The sequence below is a fragment of the Nothobranchius furzeri genome, chromosome 6, assembly GCF_043380555.1.
Source record: "Nothobranchius furzeri strain GRZ-AD chromosome 6, NfurGRZ-RIMD1, whole genome shotgun sequence".
Classification (NCBI taxonomy): Eukaryota; Metazoa; Chordata; class Actinopteri; order Cyprinodontiformes; family Nothobranchiidae; genus Nothobranchius; species Nothobranchius furzeri.
In genome coordinates this window covers 52,641,115-52,663,654 of record NC_091746.1, presented here as the reverse complement: position 1 = coordinate 52,663,654, position 22,540 = coordinate 52,641,115, and the positions used below count along the sequence as shown (strand labels likewise).

At 41.2% G+C, this 22,540-nt stretch overlaps 2 protein-coding genes across 4 annotated transcripts in view; both read right to left on the bottom strand.

Moving 5' to 3' along the window:
• LOC107395476 (WD repeat-containing protein 70) overlaps window positions 1-22,540 on the bottom strand; it is a 91,396-nt gene that overhangs the window by 28,525 nt on the left and 40,331 nt on the right. Inside the window, exon 10 of the mRNA XM_054744330.2 lies at window positions 5,097-5,271. Within this exon, the coding sequence (XP_054600305.1) occupies window positions 5,097-5,271 (175 nt within the window). The remainder of the gene's footprint in view (window positions 1-5,096; window positions 5,272-22,540) is intronic.
• Window positions 6,804-21,740, bottom strand: LOC139070327 (uncharacterized). 3 transcript variants are annotated; one of them, XM_070552313.1, is made up of 9 exons: window positions 21,604-21,714; window positions 21,475-21,520; window positions 21,149-21,202; window positions 17,841-17,918; window positions 12,525-12,635; window positions 10,056-10,139; window positions 9,877-9,969; window positions 9,695-9,793; window positions 6,804-7,109 (listed from the first exon to the last, which is right to left on the bottom strand). In XM_070552313.1, exons 2-9 carry the CDS (start codon window positions 21,491-21,493, stop codon window positions 6,931-6,933), a joined length of 717 nt encoding a protein of 238 aa, XP_070408414.1. In that variant the 5' UTR covers window positions 21,494-21,520; window positions 21,604-21,714; the 3' UTR covers window positions 6,804-6,930. The 3 variants fall into 3 exon arrangements, with proteins under 3 accessions (XP_070408414.1, XP_070408415.1, XP_070408416.1); XM_070552314.1 differs by having other exon boundaries at window positions 21,475-21,515; window positions 21,604-21,679; XM_070552315.1 differs by lacking the exon at window positions 21,475-21,520 and having other exon boundaries at window positions 21,604-21,740.

Here is a 22,540-nt window from a genome sequence, read left to right as displayed (position 1 = left end):
AATGAGACAGGTGTGTCTTTATCGTAATGTTGGCTGGTTTAGGTGGATGCCTTGGTGTTTGTTTCATCTGATAATGTACACAGTCTGCTTGTAAAACTAGATTAGCATACAATGTTTGAAACTTGCCTGTGATATCCTCAGTAAGCTGTAGCTTCTGTCTGCACAACAGGCATAGGCTGCATTATCAGCAAGCCAATGTCAGGAATTTTTATACCAGTATGCACCATGAGACAATGGTGCACGCGCGCACACACACACACACACACATATGCATATGTGCACACACAAAGCTCTAATCCACATCTACACACGTTCTGAAGCAGGGGCTGATAAATAGCAGAAGGAACTCAGCATTGGGTTTCATCCTCTGCAGACTATGATAACAATCTACTGCAGCAGCAACTGTTTCAAATCACGCTATCTGAGCTTGATTATATAAATACTGCAACGCTCTACGTCTCCACTTTTTCTATATTTTTACACCTGCAAGACAATGATGCCCTCTGTGCAGTCAGTCTAACGTCTCACTCTGACCTTCGTTACTGCATGAGCTCAAGTAGCTGAACCACAGTCCTGAACAGCTGTTCTGATCTTTCATGGAAATCAACAAGTTGTGATGGTGAGGGGTGGGTGTGTGTGTGTGTGTGTGTGTGTGTGTGAGTGTGCGTGCGTGTGTGCGTGCATGTGTGTGTGTGCGTATGTGTGTTTGTTAAGGAATCACACAGGAATGAGGGTCCAGACGATTTGATAAAAGATAGCTCCTTTTCAGACACTGTACCACTTTCACGGAGGAGAATTTTATAGCCACAGAATAGAACGAGCACAGCAGTAAAGCATTGCTCCTCACCAGCATGTCTGATCGGTTCAGAAAGGGCTACAGACTTGTCAGCTGAAGCTGAAACATAGGAAAGCTGGAGGATGTCAGGTTTTCACAGCTGTCATCTTCATGGAACACACGCAGCAAGTCAGCTCTATTTCTGCTTGCACTGACATGGTGAATAGGGATAGGCGGCCGATACTGACCATCAGCTTAGGCCGATATACCTCTTTAGTAGAGTCGATTTAAAAACAGGCACATGTGCGGGCAGCTCAGTGCTGCTGCAGAATTTAATTTAAATGTATATTTATCATCCTGAAAAACATCTGCTCAACAAACGGTAAATAGCCTGTATTTGATACAGTGCCTTCTAGAGTCCTAGACCCCCCAAGGCGCTATACAATTACTACCACCTTCCTTCAGATGAAACAATGAGATCTTGCGATAACACTGGATGTCCCTTGGAAGTGTCGGGCCTGAGTTTTTTTTTAATTAAATTCAGTCTTAAAAAATACAAATATCATCTGGCTTTTAGCATTGCAATAAATCGTCCCCCCTGTATTGTTATGTATATCGTAACGCCAGATTCTTGCCAATACACATCCTTAGTAACAAATGCATAGTGACAATTGTTGCATTGATGTAGTTTAGTTTATGTATTTTACAGAAGTTTTACAACCATCAATATCTTTTCAACTTAATCGCTTAAAAACAAAAAACAAGCACTTGTGCATTAACCTTAGTGTGAACGGGTTATCGGTTTTGGGGTATACTGCAGTTTAAAAAGTCACAGAATCAAAACTATTGCTTTACTGTCATAGTGTTCCAGCGTCTTCAGCACGCATAAACATCTCAGCACTTTTAATGAAGGCGTGCTAAGAGGTTGACACTGGGATACAGTACTGCCATATCCCAGCTAACCCACTGGGACAGAGCTGCCTTCTGCAGATGACAAAGGGTGTGTCATGTCATATGAACAAACACTTGCACTGATTGATTTATGAAAACCACCTCTTCTATTCACCCACTTTGAAGTCTGGAAACATGAAAGTTCACCGATGACATCATAGCATTCCTGGACTCTCTGTAGTAATGTTTTGGAAGGAAGACCTGCACCCCATAGCAGAGTGCACATAATCTGGCAACAACTTAAATGCAGTCTTCTAATTGTGGTCAAAGAACAAACACCCAATCACTCTCTGTGGCCATCCACTGGAAGTGACCTGTTTGACTCCCATCGTTGGATCAATCAGCGCGTGTCATGGTTCAAGAACTCAATGTGTCATCCTCAATAGCTACTCTTTTGCTGAGCTGCACATCAAGCTCGTGTACACGATTGATCATGATTGTCCTGTCTGCATGTTATGTGCATGAGTAATAGTAGCAATATAACACACGATAGGCCTTATTTGAGGGAGGGAGGGAGGGAGCAGCAATAAAAGAGAGGTCAACTCCTTTTTAGGCTCATGGCTGAGTTTGAGTCAGCGGCACAGGTTGCTGATTAGGGCAGAGGGCACAGACTGAAATTCTTCAGCCATTCAGACAGGACAGGCTCCAGTGGTCAGGAAAGAGACATGACTATTGTAAGCTGCTATGGGATGCAGGGTAAATATTTAGCTTGGAGAGGGAGGGGTAATAAATTTTGAGAGCTTTACCCAAATTGCTTTGTGCAGCCCTGGGTTGGGAAGGTGTGTGGTTGGTGAGGGGAAAAGGTGGGAGTCTTTATAACACTGGTTCTAGAAAGCACGCACTTATAATAGGAGAAAGGATAAGGAAGCAAACTGAACAGTTTGTCAGTCCCATGATTATGAAGTTGGCTGTTGAAGTAATTATCATGTAGCCTACTTCTCATTTGACTAATCTGGATAAGCCCTTCTTTCCAATCAGGCTGTTCCAACTCACCAACTACAGCTTAATTGTTACCATCTCTATTCTCACAAGAATTAACAGAAGCATTCAGCTTTGTTCACATCCTGTATGGGATTAATCTGAGACTAAATGAAGACAAACAAAAGAAGTAAAATAGAAATAAGCCTAAAATAATCTGTTATTCTACAGAAAACACACACACACACACAACTGTTCCAAAAGTATGTTGTTTGGATAGAATAATTTTCAGAAAGTACTTGTTAAAGTCTGTCTGTGGTACTTTTTTGCCCCATTTTGTTGCTTTATAAAACTTTTAGTGGGAAAAAAATATTATTATAATATTATTACTTTTAATCTGTCTCATTTTAATTTTTATAGACTTAATTTGTCTTTATAAATTGTATCTGTTTTGCTGTAGCTTTGGATTATCATTCAGCGCTAGGGCTGCACAATATTAGGAAACCTGCAATATGAGATAACAGTGATTAATATTGTGATGACGATGTTACTTGTGATTAATAAAAACTTAACTCAGGAACAAAAATAATCAAAAACAAAGAAATAAATGACAAAAAAATCATACAAATGAGAAAAGCAAAAGATGTGAAGAAAGGGAAAAAGAAAATGTACAAGAAAAGGCCACCAGTGGATCCCGGGAAAAGCAGAATCAGCAGAAAGAGCAGGGTAAAGCTAATTCTGGTCTTTGCTAACCATCAAAATTAAGGGCCGTCCGCCTCAGGCGGCAGGTATCTAACCAATGAGAACTCACCCAATTGGCCAAATGGTTGAAGAGCTCTCTTTGATTTGTTAAAAAAAACGTAATGCTTCCATTTGATTGACAGAAGGTATAATGTTTAGCAAACATCTGAGCTGACCATTCATTGCAATATATGTCTGTTCTTTGTGATATGCAAATTTTGCATGCTGATATCGCGATAACGATATATTTGCGATATATTGTGCAGCACTAATCAGCGCTTTGGTCAACTTTGGCCATTTCCAAAATCTAAATAAATTTCATTAGATTCACGGGGTTAATATGAATAAGCAACATTAACATTTGTCACATCTGGTTCACAGCAGCAGACACGCAAGCACACACACGCACGCACGCACGCGCACGCACACACACACACACACACACACACACACACACACACACACACACACACACACACACACACACACACACACACACACTAACAGCAGCTGAACTGATTCATTTTAGCTACCGACAAATACAGTTTTATCACTATGTTAGGCAACTTAAAAATAATACTACTGTTGACTATATTATGTTTTTGACATTACGCTAATTTATTTTGGCATTTCCTTCCAAACACAGAGAAAAGCAACTTCTAAAATAATTTTTGCAAATAAACGAAACAAAATGATAAATTATGTCTCATTTGAAATGGTGATTGCTGCAGGTCTTCTGTTGTGAAGGTTGGGTCGGGACCCAACTGTGAGTCACCAAAACTATCAGAGTGTTGAGATGGTTTCCAGATATCGAAATTCATTTGAAAAACAACTGCTAAAGCTATAGTTTTAGTTTAATTATTATAAAAACACAACTTGATTGTCAGAGTGAATGTGAGCTGAAGCGTTCTGTCATTATGCCCAGAATTATTAAGCTTTTTAGCTTTTTTGTGTTGTCGAGTCAAGATAACTGGGATCACATTTCTTAGTAAGCAAAAACTATTGTAACAAGAACCAGCAGCCTGTTGTATTATAGATGTTTGAACACTAAAAGGCAAATGCCTGAAAGATGAAACCTTCAGCTGTAAACAGACGTCATTTCTATTCGCAGTGAAGATCTATTAAAAACATCTAAATGAGAGCTGGGCTTGCAGGGTGCCAAGATCAACTATTACCGTAACTCTGTGAATCTTGAAGAAAAGAATGTAGCCTTTGATGACTTAATAATCCAATTACCTAATTGTGGAAAATGTGCAGAGGCAGTTTGTGATTTTGTCCCTCAACTGATTCATGATGAGGCAGTTAACGCAGTTACATAACCAGCTATTATCAGCCATAACTTAAGATGACCTGTGGTTTATTGGTTGTTTATTTTGATCATATAAAAAAATGCTTGTTGATGTTCCTCTATTGACTTTGTTGATTCCATGACTTTTTTCATGCAGCTGTTATGTGAAACGTTTCTCTGTAGATTCATGATTTTTCCTGCTGCTGTCATCAGATCAAAACTCTAATCTTTTAGATAATTGCTTCAAGTTTGAAATAACGCGATTCCAAAAGCCTGCCTTTTAAATTCTTAAGAACTTGTCCTTTGTTCACCTTTCACCCCTATCTGGCCTGTGACCAGATGACCTTAGTTTCATGACTCTGCACCCAAAGCTGTAACAAGCCTGACATCCCCCGTTTAGCTGGTATGTGGCTGAAGACTCACGCTCAGGTTTCTGTCCCAGATCTGAATGGTGCCATCTTGGCATCCTGCTGCGATGAGCTTCCCATCTCGGCTGTAGGTGCAACACGTGGGGATGACCTTCTTCCCTTTATTGGAGCGAGGTTTGAACACAGACTTGTGCTTCTTTTCTGTGTGCACGTCCCATGTGCGCACAGTGCTGTGGACAGACGGAGAAAATTATTTATCCTAACCCAGCTGCTGTGAATCAGAAATAAAATATCTGTCCTTCAAAACCGATTTCACGGATAAATATATTAAATATTAATAAATCAGGATTGTGCAGGTACAAAGTGCACTGGTCACTCTCATGAACACAAGGTTAGATAGTTTGGCATCACGTGGTGAGGTCGATTTCCAAACTTTAAAACAGTAGATCAGTGAGACAGGTTTGTCTTAAGCCTCTATAAAACCCAGATTCTCTTTCGTCCTTTCCATCTGTTGAACACATTACACAACCTGGAGCTCTGAGGAGAGCCATTAAATGCAGATTTTTCATATATATGTATATATATATATATATATATATATATATATATATATATATATATATATATGAACAAATGTGGGGTTTCGCTCCAAAAACTAGAAGCACAACCCCAGGGGAGCCACTTTTGTTACAAAATCATATATCAAACATGGAGTAGTTTGCACAGAAATAAATAAAACTAAGGATACTTATTTCACATCTTTGCGAAACTATTGCAGCATTCAAAGAAACTAAATAAATACATCCTTTAATACTAAATAAAATAAATTAAATTAAACAGGTGGGTCTGAGCTGTTGAAAAAGCCTTTCAGAGGAAGCACGATGTGTATGCATACTCAGAATTGGACTGAAACAAGATGGAACATTTCACCTTTGACCCTTTTGACACAACTATCTGTCAAGCAGATATGTTGCACACATCTTCTTTAAACATGATCTAAATTTAAACCTAAACAGCTACTTCACGTCTATAGATAGCGTGTTTCATTCAAGGTACTCGGTGTTAATTTTATTGTTGCTGTTTATGTCCTTTATAAGTAGTAAGTAGAAGTAAATAAGTGGACAATATGAACTAAAATGAGCTGCTCAAGAAAACTGAAGAAAAGTTATTTGGTCTCATTAAAAAATGTATAAATGAGACACAAAACTTCAATCACCACATGTGATTCAAGTCATGGTGATTTTATCTATTTTTTAAAAACCACACACACACACACACACACACACACACACACACACACACACATTCTTGTACTTACTACATACTGAGGACCAAGTAAAACTACTCACAAACTGAGGCCCACCATTTGTGATGTACTTAGAGACACACAAAAATGATTTCTGGACACTGGGTGTAAAAACCAACCTAAACACTCCTTTAGATATTGCAATATTGCCATTTTTCAAAAAAAGTTTTTAACCAGCCTACTGAGGACCAATTGCTCAGCTGACCCCCCCCCCTAAAGTTATGAAATAATAACTGTTGATCTCATATTTTGGAGCAAAACAACCATGTCTGATATGTTTTTTTAAATATATATACTGTGAGGATTAAATTAATGTTATAAGCAAGAAGAAGCCCACTTTTATTTTTTTAGAGAAAGTGGTCAATTTACTAAAACACAATAAGGTAACTTCAGTTGTGTGGTTCTTTGATAAAGTCAAACTTACAAGTTAATATATTTTTAAATAATTTGATTTCATTGCATTTTAACACATTTTTATTATATAAACAGAAGCCTTACAGCTTTTTAAACATTAACATTTGTGTAAGTTTCGAGACACTTAGAAATGCCTTAATGTTTTAGTGAGTTTGTAATCTTTATAATTTCATTTTACACATAATCCATGTTCTTTCCAGGTTCTCTTTTGGAGAACAGGAGAGGATTTTTCAATGCATAGGATACAGTCTTTTTTCCTGGCACCTTCCGCAAAAACAGCCAAGTGTTGCTTAACTGCCAGCTTCTCCTGCTCATTCCATGGGGTCTTCCCTTTAATTTGCAAATGACCTACAAAAAAGAAGATACATCTTTAGTTGATGCTGTCTTTATTTTGTTGCACTCAATTTCTTTATGATTTTACTGTATGTCATGTTAAGATTAACATGACATACAGCTAAAAGAAATTTCTCAAAATTACGAGTATACATATTTTTTAATCTGAATTTTAACACAATTCAACATTTTTCTTCACTATTGTGAGAATATGAAACCCTCATAAATGCATTAAATGCTTTAATGTTTCAGGCCTTAAGTGTCTCAGAAAATATAAAATATGCAAGATAAAAGATAAATGACCCACACTTGTATAGTGCCTTTCATAGAGAATTCCAAAGTGCTTTAAACTACAGTGTATACTTCATCCATTCACGCACACATTCACACACTAGTAGTGATGAGCTACGATGTAGCCACAGCTGCCCTGGGGCACACAGAGACGCAAGGCTGCTAAGCACAGGCGCCACCAGTCCCTCCGATCACCACCAGCAGGCAAAGTGGGTTAAGAGTCTTGCCCAAGGACACAACAGCAGTATTGATTGGTCAGAGCCAGGATAGCACCTGCAACCTTCAGATTACTGGACAACCCACTCAACTTCCTGAGCTACTGCTGCCCCTATAAGAGAGAAACATTCAAATTAAAAAGTCTTTATTTCTATGCATCAATACTTGTCTTGGCCTCATTTTGCTTGAATTCATGCAGCAATGCAGCTTTAAAGAATTCCCAATCCAGAAACAATGATTGGACAACATTGTTGTCCCTGTTCAAAGCTGAAGATTCTGCGTACAGGTCAGGTAACTGGCTGGTTTTTAATTTGACATCTCAATAAGGGATATTGAAAAGAGGTTGTTTAAGGCACATACCGTAAATCCTCTAATACAGGCCTGGACCTGTATTTGACTCAAGCTCATCAAGCTCCAGGCCTTTATTGGAAGGAAGGCCAGAATTAGAGGCAGGCCTCTATTTCTGTTTGAGCAAAATGAACTACTGGTTCGCTGGACTTTTTGACAATTAAAATTAGATTGCGCAGCGGCCGCAAACTCACTGATGCGCCTGCAGCCTCTCGGATTTCCTGCTGCTCTAAACATTAAAATAATTATTTCATTTTCTGTTCCTCACTTATAATTACCTTCAATGGTGTCTGTTGCAACCACCAGGTACAAAAACTAACTTGTTTTTATTTGACTATTTTTCTGTCCTGCCTGTTTATTATCTTCCTGCATCTCCTCTCAATCCTAAAGAGAAACTGCTACCTGGGTTCATATATATATTCACCTTATGAGTTACATTTGAACTGCAGTTCTAAAAGATCTACCAACCGCAAAAACAGTGGAGTGCTCGCTGCTTGCCGGCCGCATCAGTGATTGGTGCGTCACCGGATGACAAGGTGATGCGCCCCGCTCCACAACGAAACGCATCAGGCGCAAATAAAAGACAGAAAACATTAAAGGAAATGAACCGACATGAACGATCGCGTGTTAAATTTGTTTTTGAGGTGGCGACACCTGATTTGATAATGTCACTGTGGCTGTGCTCAGGACGCAGATCTACCGACCGCAAAAACAGCAGAGTGCTCGCTGCTTGCCGGCTGCATCAGTGATCGGTGCGTCGCCGGATAACAAGGTGATGTGCCCCGCTCCACAGCGAAACGCATCAGGCGCAAATAAAAGACAGAAAACATTAAAGGAAATGAACAGACATGAACGATCGTGTGTTAGATTAGTTTTTGAGGTGGCGACACCTGATTTGATAATGTTACGGTGGCCGTGCTCAGGACGCAGATCTACCGACCGCAAAAACAGCGGAGTGCTCCCTGCTTGGCGGCCGCATCAGTGATTGGTGCGTCACCGGAGGACAAGGTGATGTGCCCCGCTCCACAGCAGCGAAACACATCAGGTGCAAATAAAAGACAGAAAACATTAAAGGAAATGAACCGACATGAATGATCGCGTGTCAGTACCGACGCTCTGGCACAGCGCGTTGCCCCCCCGAGCGCAGGAGCTTGTCACCTGCTGATAGCAGGCTGCTGTCTTTTCCGAGGGCTGCATCTTGCCAGTCATTATCACGTGACAGCGACTAGTCGATGACAGGCATAAAAAGTCACTATAGTGATGTCGACTAGTTCATACAACACCTATTGCTCCCCAGTGTTCTGCAGCGCACGTTCTCTTTGATCTTGATATCAAATTTTCGCCTCCTCTTCGTCTCCGCACGGTTAAAGTTACCCTCGCGGTCTATCACTGGCAAATCAAAAGTGAGACGATGACACAACCGCCCCCCGTACTTGCTTGTTACCACATTCCACCCAGCCACAATAAGAGACCGGCCATTATTCACCTCCGCCGACTCCGACACCGACCAAAATATGAGACCCAGCCGTTAATTGAATACAGGCCTGTATTAGAGGATTTACGGTAATTACCTAAACCAAACAATAACAGAAAATGTTTTGATAATTTTATTTCATGTTTGTAGTGTTTACAGAGGCAATTGAGACCCCAAATCCAATTTAAATAGCCAATTTTGACTTATGAAAGGCCTCAAGTTGACTTTTGTTTTAAACTACCACCATACAAACCAATTTATTTGTACGAACCGCATTGAGCAGGATCAGCAGCAGCCACTCCATGCTTGGTTTTCATTTTCTTTCTTTGGACCGGGCTTGTGGAAGAAATCCCAAAAGGCTTTTCTCCATCTGAAAAGCACAAAACCATGATATAGAAATTGTTCAGAAAGAAGCCAGAGCACATTATCTGCATTCCCAAAGACTGGACTTACACTCATCTCCGTCACTGTCCTCATTGAGAGTTGTAATAGAGTTTTGTCCTTTGCCATGTTTCTCTTCCACAGACAAGTTCAGCAATCCCCTGTCTAATTAAAAAGTTTAAATCAATACATGTGAATCAGCATAGTTAATATCAGTCTTGGCCAAATTTCCAAAGTCTGCCATAACATACCACCATCATTGTCTGCATGTCTTTTTTGGGCTTTCCTTCTTTTGACAAGTTTATTTGATAAACTTGTGGGTTGCAACTCTCCATCTAAGGAACAATAAAATTTATTTAAGTATTTGAATTTTCAGCTAAAAAGCCAAACACTGGTGCAGGTTTACATGCATACAGTTTCAAGAAAATTGGAATTATGTGAATTCCAGCACAAATTAATCATAAAATATGATCTGAACTTAATCTAAGGCACAATAATAGACAGTCACAATCACAGTATGCTTAAACTAAAACCACACAAGTAATTGTTTCCATGTTTTTATTGAACACAACATGTAAACATTCACTGTGCAGGTGGAATAAGTATGTGAACCCCTAGACTAATGACATCCAATAGCTAAATGGAGTCAGGTGTCACCCAACTGGAGTCCCATCAATGAGATGACATTGGAGGTGTTGTTTAAAGCTGACCTGCCCTATAAAAAACTCACCATTTATGAGTTTGCTTTTCTCAAGAAGCATTGCATGATGTGAACAATGCGTCATGCAAAATAGCCCAGAAGACCTAAGATTAAGAGTTGTTAACTTGCATAAAACTGGTAAGGGTCATAAAATTATGTACAAAACATTGATGTTTATAAATTGAGAAGTTCAGCACTGCTGCTATTGTCCCTAGGAGTGGCCGTCCTGTCAATGTGGCACAGAATAATCCTCTAGTGTAAAGACTAACAAAGATCTGTGGCATTTGCCAACATTCCTGTTGGCAAATGTACGATACATAAACACTCAAAAGTTCATGGGAAGCCACTGCTGTCCCAAAAAAATTTAGCTGCATGTTTAAAGTTTGCAAAAAAGCACCTGGATGTTCCACAGCCGCACTGGAAAATATTCTGTGGAAATATTGAGTTGTTGAGTGGTGAAAGAACCACACAACAGTATGTGTGGATAAAAAGAGACATGGCACACCAACATGAAAACCTCATTCCAACTGTGAAGTATGGTGGAAGGGGCATCATGGCTTGGGGATGCTTTGCGGCATCAGGGCCTGGACAGATTTCTATCATCGAAGGCAAAGTTAATTTCTAAGTTTATCAAGACATTTTAAAGTTAACTTTTTGCAGAAGATCTTAGAGCCATCGGTCCACCAGCTGAAGGTCAACAAACGATGAGTGACACAACAGGACAATGGCCCAAAGCATAGAAGTAAATCAACAAAATGGCTTAAACAGAAGAAAATACACCTTCTGGAGTGGCCCAGTCAAAGTCCTAACCTCAACCCGAATGAGATGCAGTGGCATGACTTCCGGAAAACATTCACACCAGACATCCCAAGAATATTGCTGAACTGAAACAGTTCTGTAAAGAGGAATGGTCAAGAATCACTGATCGTTATGCAGGTCTGATCTGCAACTACAGAAAATGTTTGGTTAAAATTGTTGCTGCCCAAGGAGGTTAGGGTTTAGGAAGTTATGAGTTATTAAAACCAAGAGTTCATATACTTTTTCCACCTGCACTGTGAATGTTTACATGATGTGTTTAATAAAAACATGAAAACACAATTGTATGTGTGATATAATAGGGTATTTCCATTGCCGGGTCTGGAACGGTCGGGTCTCGTTATTTTGGAGTGGTGTGTTCTGGTATGGGTCTGCTCTCACGGTCCAGCCTAGCTTTAATTTCTTCATCTTGGCACAATACTGTGCCGAAGTCCACTCTGATCCTTTGGCTTCCATCCGCTGATAACAAAAAAAAAAACAACCTTTCTTACCTTTCAATCTAGCCCTTCCTGTGGACTGTCACGATGTCAGTGAGAAATGTATGGAACTCTGTAGGTGACCGTATAGAACTATGAATGTGACCAAAACTTGCCACTTGCTGGATTTTTTTTCACACTCATGTACAGCTAACAAAAATACAAACAACAGAACTCCGTTTGTGTTGCTTGCTGCAAGTTGTGAGTAATTTCTGTCAACCAATCAGTGGCCTGTGTTGTTGCTCTGTCCTAACCATACCGCTACAGAAATTTCTGGACCTACAACAGAAGGAAGCCCAAAAAGTCCCGTGACTGGCGTGGTACAAGTAAGTTGTCTAGACAGAACAATCGGAACAGCAAATTTAGCAACCCGATCCTTCCCATTCCATGCTAAAACGGTCAATGGAAATGAGCCATTCATTGAAGCAGACTGTGATTGTCTATTGTTGTGACTTAGATGAAGCTCAGATCACATTTTATGACCAATTTGTTCCAAAAATATAATTCCAAATAGTTCACTTACTTTTTCTTGAAACTGTAAGTCATGTTAATATTGGTGTGTTTGCATGAAGACAACTGCATTTTGGTTGCCTTAAAATGTTTCCTACTTGAGGAGCAGAACTGAAACATTGAATGACAAGTGAAACCTCTTCAGAAAACCAAAGAAGTCAGTTGGTCTTCATTCAAAGTAACTAAGAAGCTCAATAATCAACTATACTGGCATTTACCATGAATATCACAGTCGTCTTCCAAATCGCCATCAGAATCTTGGATAGCTGCAGTCAACGTTTGGTTTTCAGTTTCACTTGTTGAGTGAGCTGAGAGCCTCCGGTCTTCATCTGGAAACAATACAAAATAAACAGTCCAAAACTCAGAGCATCTTAGTGCCAATTTATGCTAGTGCCTGTATTTACCTGTAGCAGAACTGCTCTTAATCTCTCTGTCCCATCTTGTGTTTCTCATCTTTGACAGTTTTTAATTGATTCCTTTGTACTAGAAAGGGTAGGCTGTTCTCCATCTGATTTTATAACAATTATATTTATATAAATATATATATACATATACATACAGCACTAATATCACAATGTAAATTGGACTTGAGAAGGTAGTGACAAAGTAAGGCAAAGTAGTCCACGCAGAAGGGGTCTCACACTTAAAAGGAACAGCAGCAGATATTGAGAATGCATACAAGCACAATGGTATCCCACAAGCAAATGCCAACCTCAATGAGGCTGCAAGGAAAGGAGCCACATCCAAATACCTACGAGTAAGACAAATCCCAAGAAGTCAGCTGCATGGTGAGAACAATATTCTGGCAATCAACTGCTACATCCTGCCAGTAATCAAATATACTGCATGAATAATAAGCTGGCCGAAGGAAGGAATTCAGATCAGATGTTAAGGCATGAAAGTTCCTAACCATGCATGGAGGGTTCCATCCCAAGTCCAGCACCCTGACACTGTACACTAGCCTTAAGGAAGGAGACCAAGAACTAGAAAGTGTGAGAGCCACTGTCCAGGATGAGAAAGATTCATAAGTACATCAAGGATAAGGCCCCAACAGATGATGTTGTCAGTCAATGTGTCAGACAATGACGAACAGAGTAAGAGGCGCTTGAAATTACTGTCTTGTGAGGAAAACCCCTACATTGACAGATAACTGAAGTGGTTGATGAAGAAATCATACTAATGGCTAGAAAGAGCTGGTCTGAATTATAGTACGAAGGCACTTATCATGGCTGCGCAGCAGCAGGCCCTGAACACCAGAGCAACATATGCCAAGACACCAGACAAGACTCAAGGTGTAGGCTATGCAAAGAGGCCCATGAGACAATCCACCAAATAACTGCAGGGTTTAGGATGCTGGCAGGGAAAGCATACATGGAACAACACAACCAATTGTACAGGAACATCTGTGCAGAGTATGGACAGGAAGGCCCATGGTCAAAGTGGACCCACCCCCCCAAGGTTGTAGAGAATGAATGAGCCAAGCTCCAGTGTGACTTCCAGATGCAGACCGAAAAAATGGTGATGGTGAAACAACCACATATTTTGATGGTGGGCAAACAACAGAGGACAGCAGTTGAGGTTTATGTAGCAATTCGAAGTGATAGAAAAATCAAGAAAAAGGAACACAAGAAACTAGAAAAGTACCAGAACTTCAAACCCTTTGCCTTCAGAACTGCCTTAATCCTTCATGGCATATAATCAACAAGGTACTGGAGTTTTTCCTGAGATTTGGTCCATACTAACATGATAGCATCACACAATTGCTGCAGATTTGTCACCTGCACATCCATGATGCAAATCTCCCATTTCTCCACATCCCCAAGGGTGCTTTGGATTGAGATCTGGTGACTGTGGAGGCCATTTGAGTACACTGAACTCATTGTCATGTTGAACAAACCAGTTTAAGATGATTCAAACTTTATGACATGGTGCATGGCCCTGCTAGAAGTAGCCATCAGAACATGGGTACACTGTGGTCATAAAGGGATGGACCTGTTCAGCAATAACACTCAGGTAGGCTGTGGCATTGCAACAATGACTATTAAGTACTAAGGGGCCCAAAGTGTTCCAAGAAAATGTGCCCCACACTATTATACCACCACCAATAGCCTGAACCATTGATACAAGGCAGGATGGATCCATGCTTTCATGTTATTGATGCCATATTCTGACTCTACCATCCGAATGTCTCAGCAGAAATCAACACTCATCAGACCAGTCAACATTTTCCCAATCTTCTACTGTCTAATGTTGTTGAGCCTGGGTGAACTGGAGTGACACCCAGTGTGGTCTTCTGTTGCTGCAACACATGTGCCTCAAGGTTTGACATGTTGTGCATTGAGAGATGCTCTTCTGCATAACTTGGTTGTAATGAGTGGTTATTTGAGTTACTGTTGCCTTTCTATCAGCTTGAACCAGTCTGGTCTGTCCATTCTCCTCTGACCCTTGGCATCAACAAGGCATTTTTATTCAAAGAACTGCCGCTCACTGGATGTTTTCCCTTTTTCAGACCATTCTCTGTAAACCCTTAATATAGTTGAGTGTGAATTTCCAAGAAAATCATTATTTTATTAAATACAGTATTTTCGCACCATAAGGCGCTATTAAAAACCTTTGATCTTCCCCTGAACCAGCAGTGCGCCTTTTAATACGGATGCGCCTTATATACATGTATTTTGGACATAAGTGAAGCCAGCCACACCTGCGTCCGCAGGAAAACAAAGAGCCGGCCAGTGGCACCGCCCACCCTCACCAAAATAAAGGGTGTGGCACTGCTCCACACAGGTACACCGGTAACCAGCTATGGCACCAGCAAAGAGACACGCTAATGAGGCAGGGTTCAAGCTCAGAGCCATCATTCACGCCGTTGAGCATGGAAACAGAGCAGCAGCAAGGGAAAACAACATTGACGAGTCGATGGTCTGCAAGTGGAGAAAGTTGAAAGACCAGCTGCTACAGTTGAAGAAAACAGCGTAGCTTCAGAGTCAACAAGGCAAGATGGCCACTGCTTGAAAACCGAGTTGAGCAGTTGGTCGCAAAGCAGCGAGCAGAAGCGTCTCCACCATCTCCATTCGTCTCACAGCTGCGGCATTAGCAGGAGAGATGGACATTGTGGACTTCATAGGAGAACCTTCCTGGTGTTTTTGCTTCATGCGGAGGCGAGCACTTTCTATCCGCACCAGAACTACCGTCTCGTAGCAGCTACCTGCCGACTACGCTGAGAAGCTAGAGTTGTTCCACGCCCATTGCACTAAGACGATGGCAGACAAAAACATCCAGCCCCAGTACATCATCAACATGGACGAGGTCCCGCTTACCTTTGACATCCCGGTGAACCGGACCGTGGAGAAAATGGGGAACAGCACGGTGTCTGTGCGGACGACCGGCCACAAGAAGTCCTGCTTCACCGTCATGCTCGAATGCCAGGCTCATGGCCAGAAGCTGCCGCCGATGGTCATTTTCAAGCGGAAAACTTTACCCAAAGAAAAGTTTCCCGCCGGCGTGATCATCAAGGCGAACCCGAAGGTTTGGATGGATGAGGACTTGATGGCGGCGTGGCTGCGGGAGGTGTACACCAAAAGACGGGACGGCTTCTTCCACACTTCTCCAGCCATGCTGATCTGCGACTTCATGCGGGCCCATCTCACCGACGCCGTTTAAATCCAGGTGAAGAGGATGAACACGAAGCTCGCCATCATACTGGGTGGATTAACCAAAGAACACAAGCCGCTGGACATTGGGGTGAACCGGTCCTTCAAAGCGAAAGTCCGAGCAGAGTGGGAGCGGTGGATGACTGATGGCGAACACACGTTCACCAAGACGGGCAGGTAGAGCCGATCGACTTTTGCCACCATCTGTGAGTGGATCGCTGATGCCTGGGCCAATGTTTCCGTCCAGACTGTTGTTCGAGCTTTCACCAAGGCCGGGATCACAACGGGAGAGCCAAGCAACGACAGTGACATTGACTCTGACGGCGATGAGCCGAGCGTGCTGGGTTCAGTGCTGGATCAGCTCTTCATGTCAGACATGGAGAATGAGGATTTTGAGGGATTTATGGACGAGGAATGAAAAAAAATATGTGAGTACCATACTTTTTTCCGATCTGAACGGGCAACAGCGCTCTGTATGAAACTGGGACTTTGAATATGTTTATATTAAACATAAGCAAACAGTTGTGTTGCCGCTGTCTGAATGCGCATCTTTGCTCCAGCCGTGCCTGCGCGTAAAAATGGGACTTTTGTTTGTTAAACAGCCTTACGTCTGATTGTTCTTTCTTGCTGCTTAAAGCATCCGTGCAAAATATGACACTGATAATTACGAAATTGTTATTTTTACTGTGAATGAGAGGAATAAACTATGATTTTGATCTAACTCCTTTGTTTGGCTTATTGTACCAGTTATGCACTACTAGGTGGAGCGTTCAGTCAGTCATGCCATTACCAAATCTTCATTCTTGCTGCTAAAAGCACCCGTGCATTAAATTGGGACTAAATGTTACTTTAATAATGAGAAATTTATTTTTTAGCATAGATAATGAGTGGAGTAATGTTTGGCTTAGATCTAATTGCCCAAATTGTCTTAAGTGTGTGCTCGTTTGCTTTGCTGGGTGCACCCTATAATCAGGTAGGCCTTATGTACAGACCAAACCTTTAACTAGGACACTGATTGACTGTGCGCCTTATAATCAGGTGAGCCTTATGGTGTGGAAAATACAGTACTCAGACTAGCCCATCTGGCACAGACAGCAATGCCAGATTAAATGTCAATTAATAACCTTTCTTCCTAATTTTAAATCTCTGTTTAAACTGCTGCAAATCGTCTTGATCATATCAACATGCCTAAATGCATTGAGTTGCCACCATGTGATTGGAAGATTAGAAATTTGCTTTAATGCGTTAAGTGGCCAAGGAATGTACGTCACACTGACATGGCATTCATGGAGTTAGCCATCTTCACTCATGATGGGGAAGGTTGTTGTTTTATTGTTCGGTAATAAACAGCAGACGTCATAGCTAGTAGAAGCTAACCGTTAGCAATAGCAACACCACCACATGGCAGAAGCTCCCTCAGTCATTTGTGGGTATAAAACATCCACGTTGCAAGCCAGTGGTAGAGTTGCTTTGCTGTTATAGAATCCTGGAAGAGATGACAAATAACAGGAAATAAGACTCCAGAACCTGCAGTATGAAGCTCATCTGTAAAGTGGGAACTTTTAGGTCTACAAAATGGTGCACTGCTTTGTTCCCCCACCAAGATTAACTTACAAGGCATTAAATCCTACTAGAGACCACTGTAAATGTATCAAATCATCCACTCCTTTAAATCATGGCAATTGCAAAAGAAACTTCCATTTCCAGTAGTCAATTTTTAATTCTTAGTGGCAATAATAACAGTCTTTCCTTAACCAATACTTGGTCTGCCCATAGTTTTAAGGTTTATGCTCTTAGATTTCAAAGATAAGCTATGTGATCAACATTATTACAGTTTGCTTGATATTTATATATTTTCTCATGTTTCCAGAAGAGTTTACTCACCATCAACTTGTAGTTCTTGTTCCACAATGACTCTCAACCTCTCTTCGATTCCACAATCAAATGTGGAGTTCTTTTCATCTAATGAGGTGGTTTAGGAAAAAGACATTTAGTCTAGTGAACTCATATGTAAACCTCAATTGTATTTTCTCAAAGTCAAGAGGCACTTTCACACCAGATCGGTTTGTTTCATTTTCAACAGATCAGTGTTTTTCCTTTGGGAGTTGCTTCACCTTGAAAAAGCATGGCAAATGTAACCTGGCAAGGAAACCTAAATATGTAAATGTATAGTCTGGAAACAACCATTTAGGCCTTTTCAAATGACACTAGATAGTAACTTAGATTAGTGCAGACCGGGCTGGTAACCTTTTCCAAAAACAGTTTTGGATTATCTCTCCACCTTTTCTCAATTTTTGTAGTCCCTGCTCTGATGGTTACACGGGTTGAGTCGCAATTATTGGCAAAAGATTTGCAAGGGTCTGCCTGCTGCCTGCAACCATTTCTTGGTTTTAGAGTCTGACAAAAGGTCATTAAAACTGAGCAGAATGTTCTACATCACCACAATTGTTGTGCCGAGTTGTGTTTATGTGCATCATACAGGTCACCTCACACTGTTTACTGATCCCCTCATGCTAACTAATTTCTGTATAAATTTTAGGGTTGGGCATCGAGCATCGATTGGAACCGGTTCCAACTGTGCATTTTCCCCGCAATCGTTCTAAGTGAATTATTTCAATTCCTAGTTTCGATCACTAGAATGCCGACAGAAGAGGAATCTGCGGCCGATCTCCATGAAAACTAAACATGATCTGCAAATTGTGATCAATGCTTTTCAGAGCTGATCACACCAGCTGTCTGTGTGCAGCACAAGTCCCCCCTCCCCCCACATGGCGCGCAGTGGCCAGATATAAACAAAAGTGTCTGCCGAACTTTAACTCCATAAGGTAAACTTTAACTCCTGCAGCGTAGAGGAAACTTGTTAAAATGCGTCAACACGGTGGATTTAATGGTTGCTTTAAAGAAAAACTCTGGACGGTGTGAGGTGAGTTTGTCTCACTGCAGAAATAAAAAACACACACGGAGTGTCAGCAGTCAGACGCAGCTGCTCACCAACACTGTGTGTGAGCGTGAGCATCAGAAGGCTGAACAATAACCTGTAGGTGTACCACACCAGCTTCTGCCACAGTAACTATTTATAATAATAATAATACATTAAACACACAAAGTTGTGAACACTTTAATTTCCTTTCTGAACTATTTCTGTTGAGAGTTGTAATGGCCACAAATGGTCACTTTTCAGGTATAGATCAGGGATTCCCAAAGTGTGGTGCGCGCACCCCCGGGGGTGCGCGAGCTGCCGCTAGGAGGTGCGCGAGGTGAAAAGTGGAATGGCTGCGGAGCTCAGAGAAGTCTGTCATATGTCACCATTAGCCTAGCCAGAAACTCATTTGTGGGTGGGCCAAAGAAAAAGTAAGTGGGCCCAATAAATTTAATTGAAAACAAGTATATTTTTGCGCGCGTGTCCTCCACACGTGCCCTAGCTTCATAATAACAATGCGCCGAGCTTCAGCACTCTGGCCTGCGCACGCCGATATGTTCCGTCGCGCGTGTCCTCCACATGTGCCTTAGCTTCATAATAACAATGCGCCGAGCTTCAGCACTCTGGCCTGCTCACGCCGATATGTTCCGTCGCGCGCGCGTGTCCTCCACATGTGCCTTGCTTCATAATAACAATGCGCCGAGCTTCAGCACTCTGGCCTGCTCACGCCGATATGTTCCGTCGCGCACGTGTCCTCCACATGTGCCTAGCTTCATAATAACAATGCGCCGAGCTTCAGCACTCTGGCCTGTGCACGCCGATGTGTTCCATATTTGATCATTTTTAACGGTGTTGGATGAATCTGAAGGTGGTGAGTCATTCTGGCAGATTGTAATTAACACCCTGTCTCATGCAGGTGTTCTGACATTATAAACCTCTCAAACAGAACATTGTGGATGTAACAAAATAAATCAACAAATGATTCCCATTCAGGCTATTAACAGCACGCTGAAGATCTGAAGTTCAGAGTGCGTCTGTCAGAGGTCAGACGCGTTCCAGCGGAACCACAGCTCACGGGTGCACATGTGAGCACATCTGGGCTGGGCATAAGTAGTTTTACAACATTGGTTTAAATAGCGCCATTAACGAGACGCGGTGACTTGAGCGGCTCATGGAGCTGTGCCGCGCGTGCACACACACGTACACACACAGATTCAATAAGTGCGCACGCTGCGTAAACTCCAGCGCGCCGTCAGACTGCAGACAGAAATAGCGCTGCCTCCTCCGTAGAAACTTTTAAGAGGTTTTATAACAACATTTCAGGTCAAATTAAGATATTAGCTTCTATTTTGGGATGACGTATTAAAGTCGGGTCTGCTCCAGCCAGTGGAGCCAGTCATGAACCTGACCACAAGTCCTGTTACTGCAGCATTCCTGTCCGCGTGGCAGTGGATCGCAGATTCAGCCACACCATAAAACAGCAAAAAGTCGGTCTGAGGCAAAAGTGAACCTCATGGCGTTTCCATCTTTTCCCATAAAGACATTTGATTACGCACAAGTAGGTGATCAGCTCAGGTTTACGCAGAAGGAAGGAGAGCGCTCTGGCCGCACAGGTTAAACGTTCCTACTTTAAGAAAACCGTTAAATTGCATTGTTTATGTGCTACCTGGGCCTCTAAATATTTATTTAAAATTAAATCAAAGGAAAATGTAATGGTATCGAATGTTTATTAATTACTATTTAAAAAATGAAAGTGATGGGGAAAAAGGTCGATCATATTTTTTTTAACCCTGACTGTTTAGCTTGACATCGGATGGACATATATATATATAGCCATGCCCTGATGTGGGGGCTGGGGGGGAAGGGGGGGGGGGGGGTCGACATGGTCGGGACATAGAAGGGGGTGCGCGGCTAAATAAGTTTGGGAACCACTGGTATAGATTGACCTATATGCCATTGGTCAGCGGCAGTCAGGAAGTCTGCCTCTGTGTCCTGTTAATCATTCAAGTTGCAGAAGATTCGACATTGCCTGCTTGTTGATACCCAATAAAGTTAACAATATTATTAAATTGTGTTCAGACAAAATTTCAGTAAAAAGGCTATTCTTATGTATATTTACAGAGTAAAGGTAAGTTATAGGACAATAAAATGGCAAAAATTGCCAATAGTTGTTGATGAACTTTTTAAAATCATTATTGGAAACTATTTAAGAACCAGCCTGATTAAGCACTAGAACCACATTAGTTGAAAATACACAAATGGTAATGATTACCTGAAAATTGTTGATCTTTGTATTCATCCATCATTTGTGATATTTTGATTTTACCTAAAAATGTAGAAGAGAAAAATTGTTTTAAAAAAATAAAACCATCAACTTGAACATCACAAAACAATGTGAACTAACTTCAGCCTTGTGCCCAACTTTCAATCATTAAGTTTCATTTTAGCCACCATTTTGTAAACTGCACTAACTACACAGTACTATTAAATAAAACAAAAAATCTGTAGTTTCTTTGCTTCTGACATGTAGGCATAAATAATCCATAACGTTTTACAGCTTTTATAAGTGTTTAGTGGACAAAAGTCACACAAACTTGCCTTGCAGTGAGCTTTCCATATATCATTTTACAGCTTCAAGCCTGACCTAGACAAAATTCACATGAAGTGCAGAAGTCTGCTGTCTGGGTTACTTAAATGTACAAAAGCACAAAACATTACACATCTTACCTTTTCTTTTGTACATCTACCCTCCTGTCTCTTCTGGTGAGCTTTCCTCCTCCATGAAAATGGCTCCCTGTCTGTGCTGCAGGGCACAGCTGAACTCAGGGAGGAATAGGTAGCATGACTCTGATTGGATGACTAGTTTATGGGCCCACCGCCTCTGCAGCTGCCAGATGGGGGATGGGCAGTTAGGCAAAAGTCAGCCTTCACTGAAAACTCAGAGAAACGTGCCACAATGGAGCAGCAGGGCTGATGACTGAGGATGAGTGAAGATCAAAGCCACCCAAACTAATCATAATAAATATTAATTCAATATTAATTTATAAAACTGTCTCTCTTTGTATATTTTTTAATTTGTATATATTTTATGTAAATTTAACTTTTAGATCAGGATGGTCAAAAGTACACAACATTAGTGGCCTTCAAGTGATTTTGAGCAGTCCACATTTGCATTTGTAGAATGATTTGGTCTGTCCAGAAGGCTGCTGCTGTAGATTGATACTTTCATGCTTTTATATTGTAAATGTTGTTCATCAGTGTTAAAAAAATTCAGCAGTCACAGTTAAACGAAAAATCAACATTAATCAAATCTTCATAAAAAAGGCCACATTTATGTAAAATTACAAATGTTTGAGGGCATGTTGTGGGTCACATGAGCAACGCAGGGGTTCAAAAATCAGCTCAATTCATGGTCATAACCCTGCTTTCTAGGCAGCCATGTTTGCTTTCTGATATGTGACTTATAAGTGAAAAGGCCTCCCAGAATATACTGCAGAAACTTCCCATTAATTAACATTGCCTTTTCAACTAATTTTGAGGTCACACTGTGGGTCACATGAGCAATGCTGACCCCCGCCAGCTTCAAAAGTGCAGGCAAATAGGCTGCTCGGTTAGTGCTTCGTTTGTGCTGATTTGTGCAGGTAAAATTGACGTTTGTGCTGCT

What these genes read in the sequence shown, in the direction of transcription:
- LOC139070327 (XM_070552313.1), bottom strand. An exon ending in CAAAGATCAACAATTTTCAG is followed by an intron (nt 17,919 to 21,148) that starts GTAATCATTACC and finishes CCACCTCATTAG; the next exon opens with ATGAAAAGAACTCCACATTT. An exon ending in TGCTGATCCTGCTCAATGCG is followed by an intron (nt 7,110 to 9,694) that starts GTTCGTACAAAT and finishes TCTTTTTTGTAG; the next exon opens with GTCATTTGCAAATTAAAGGG.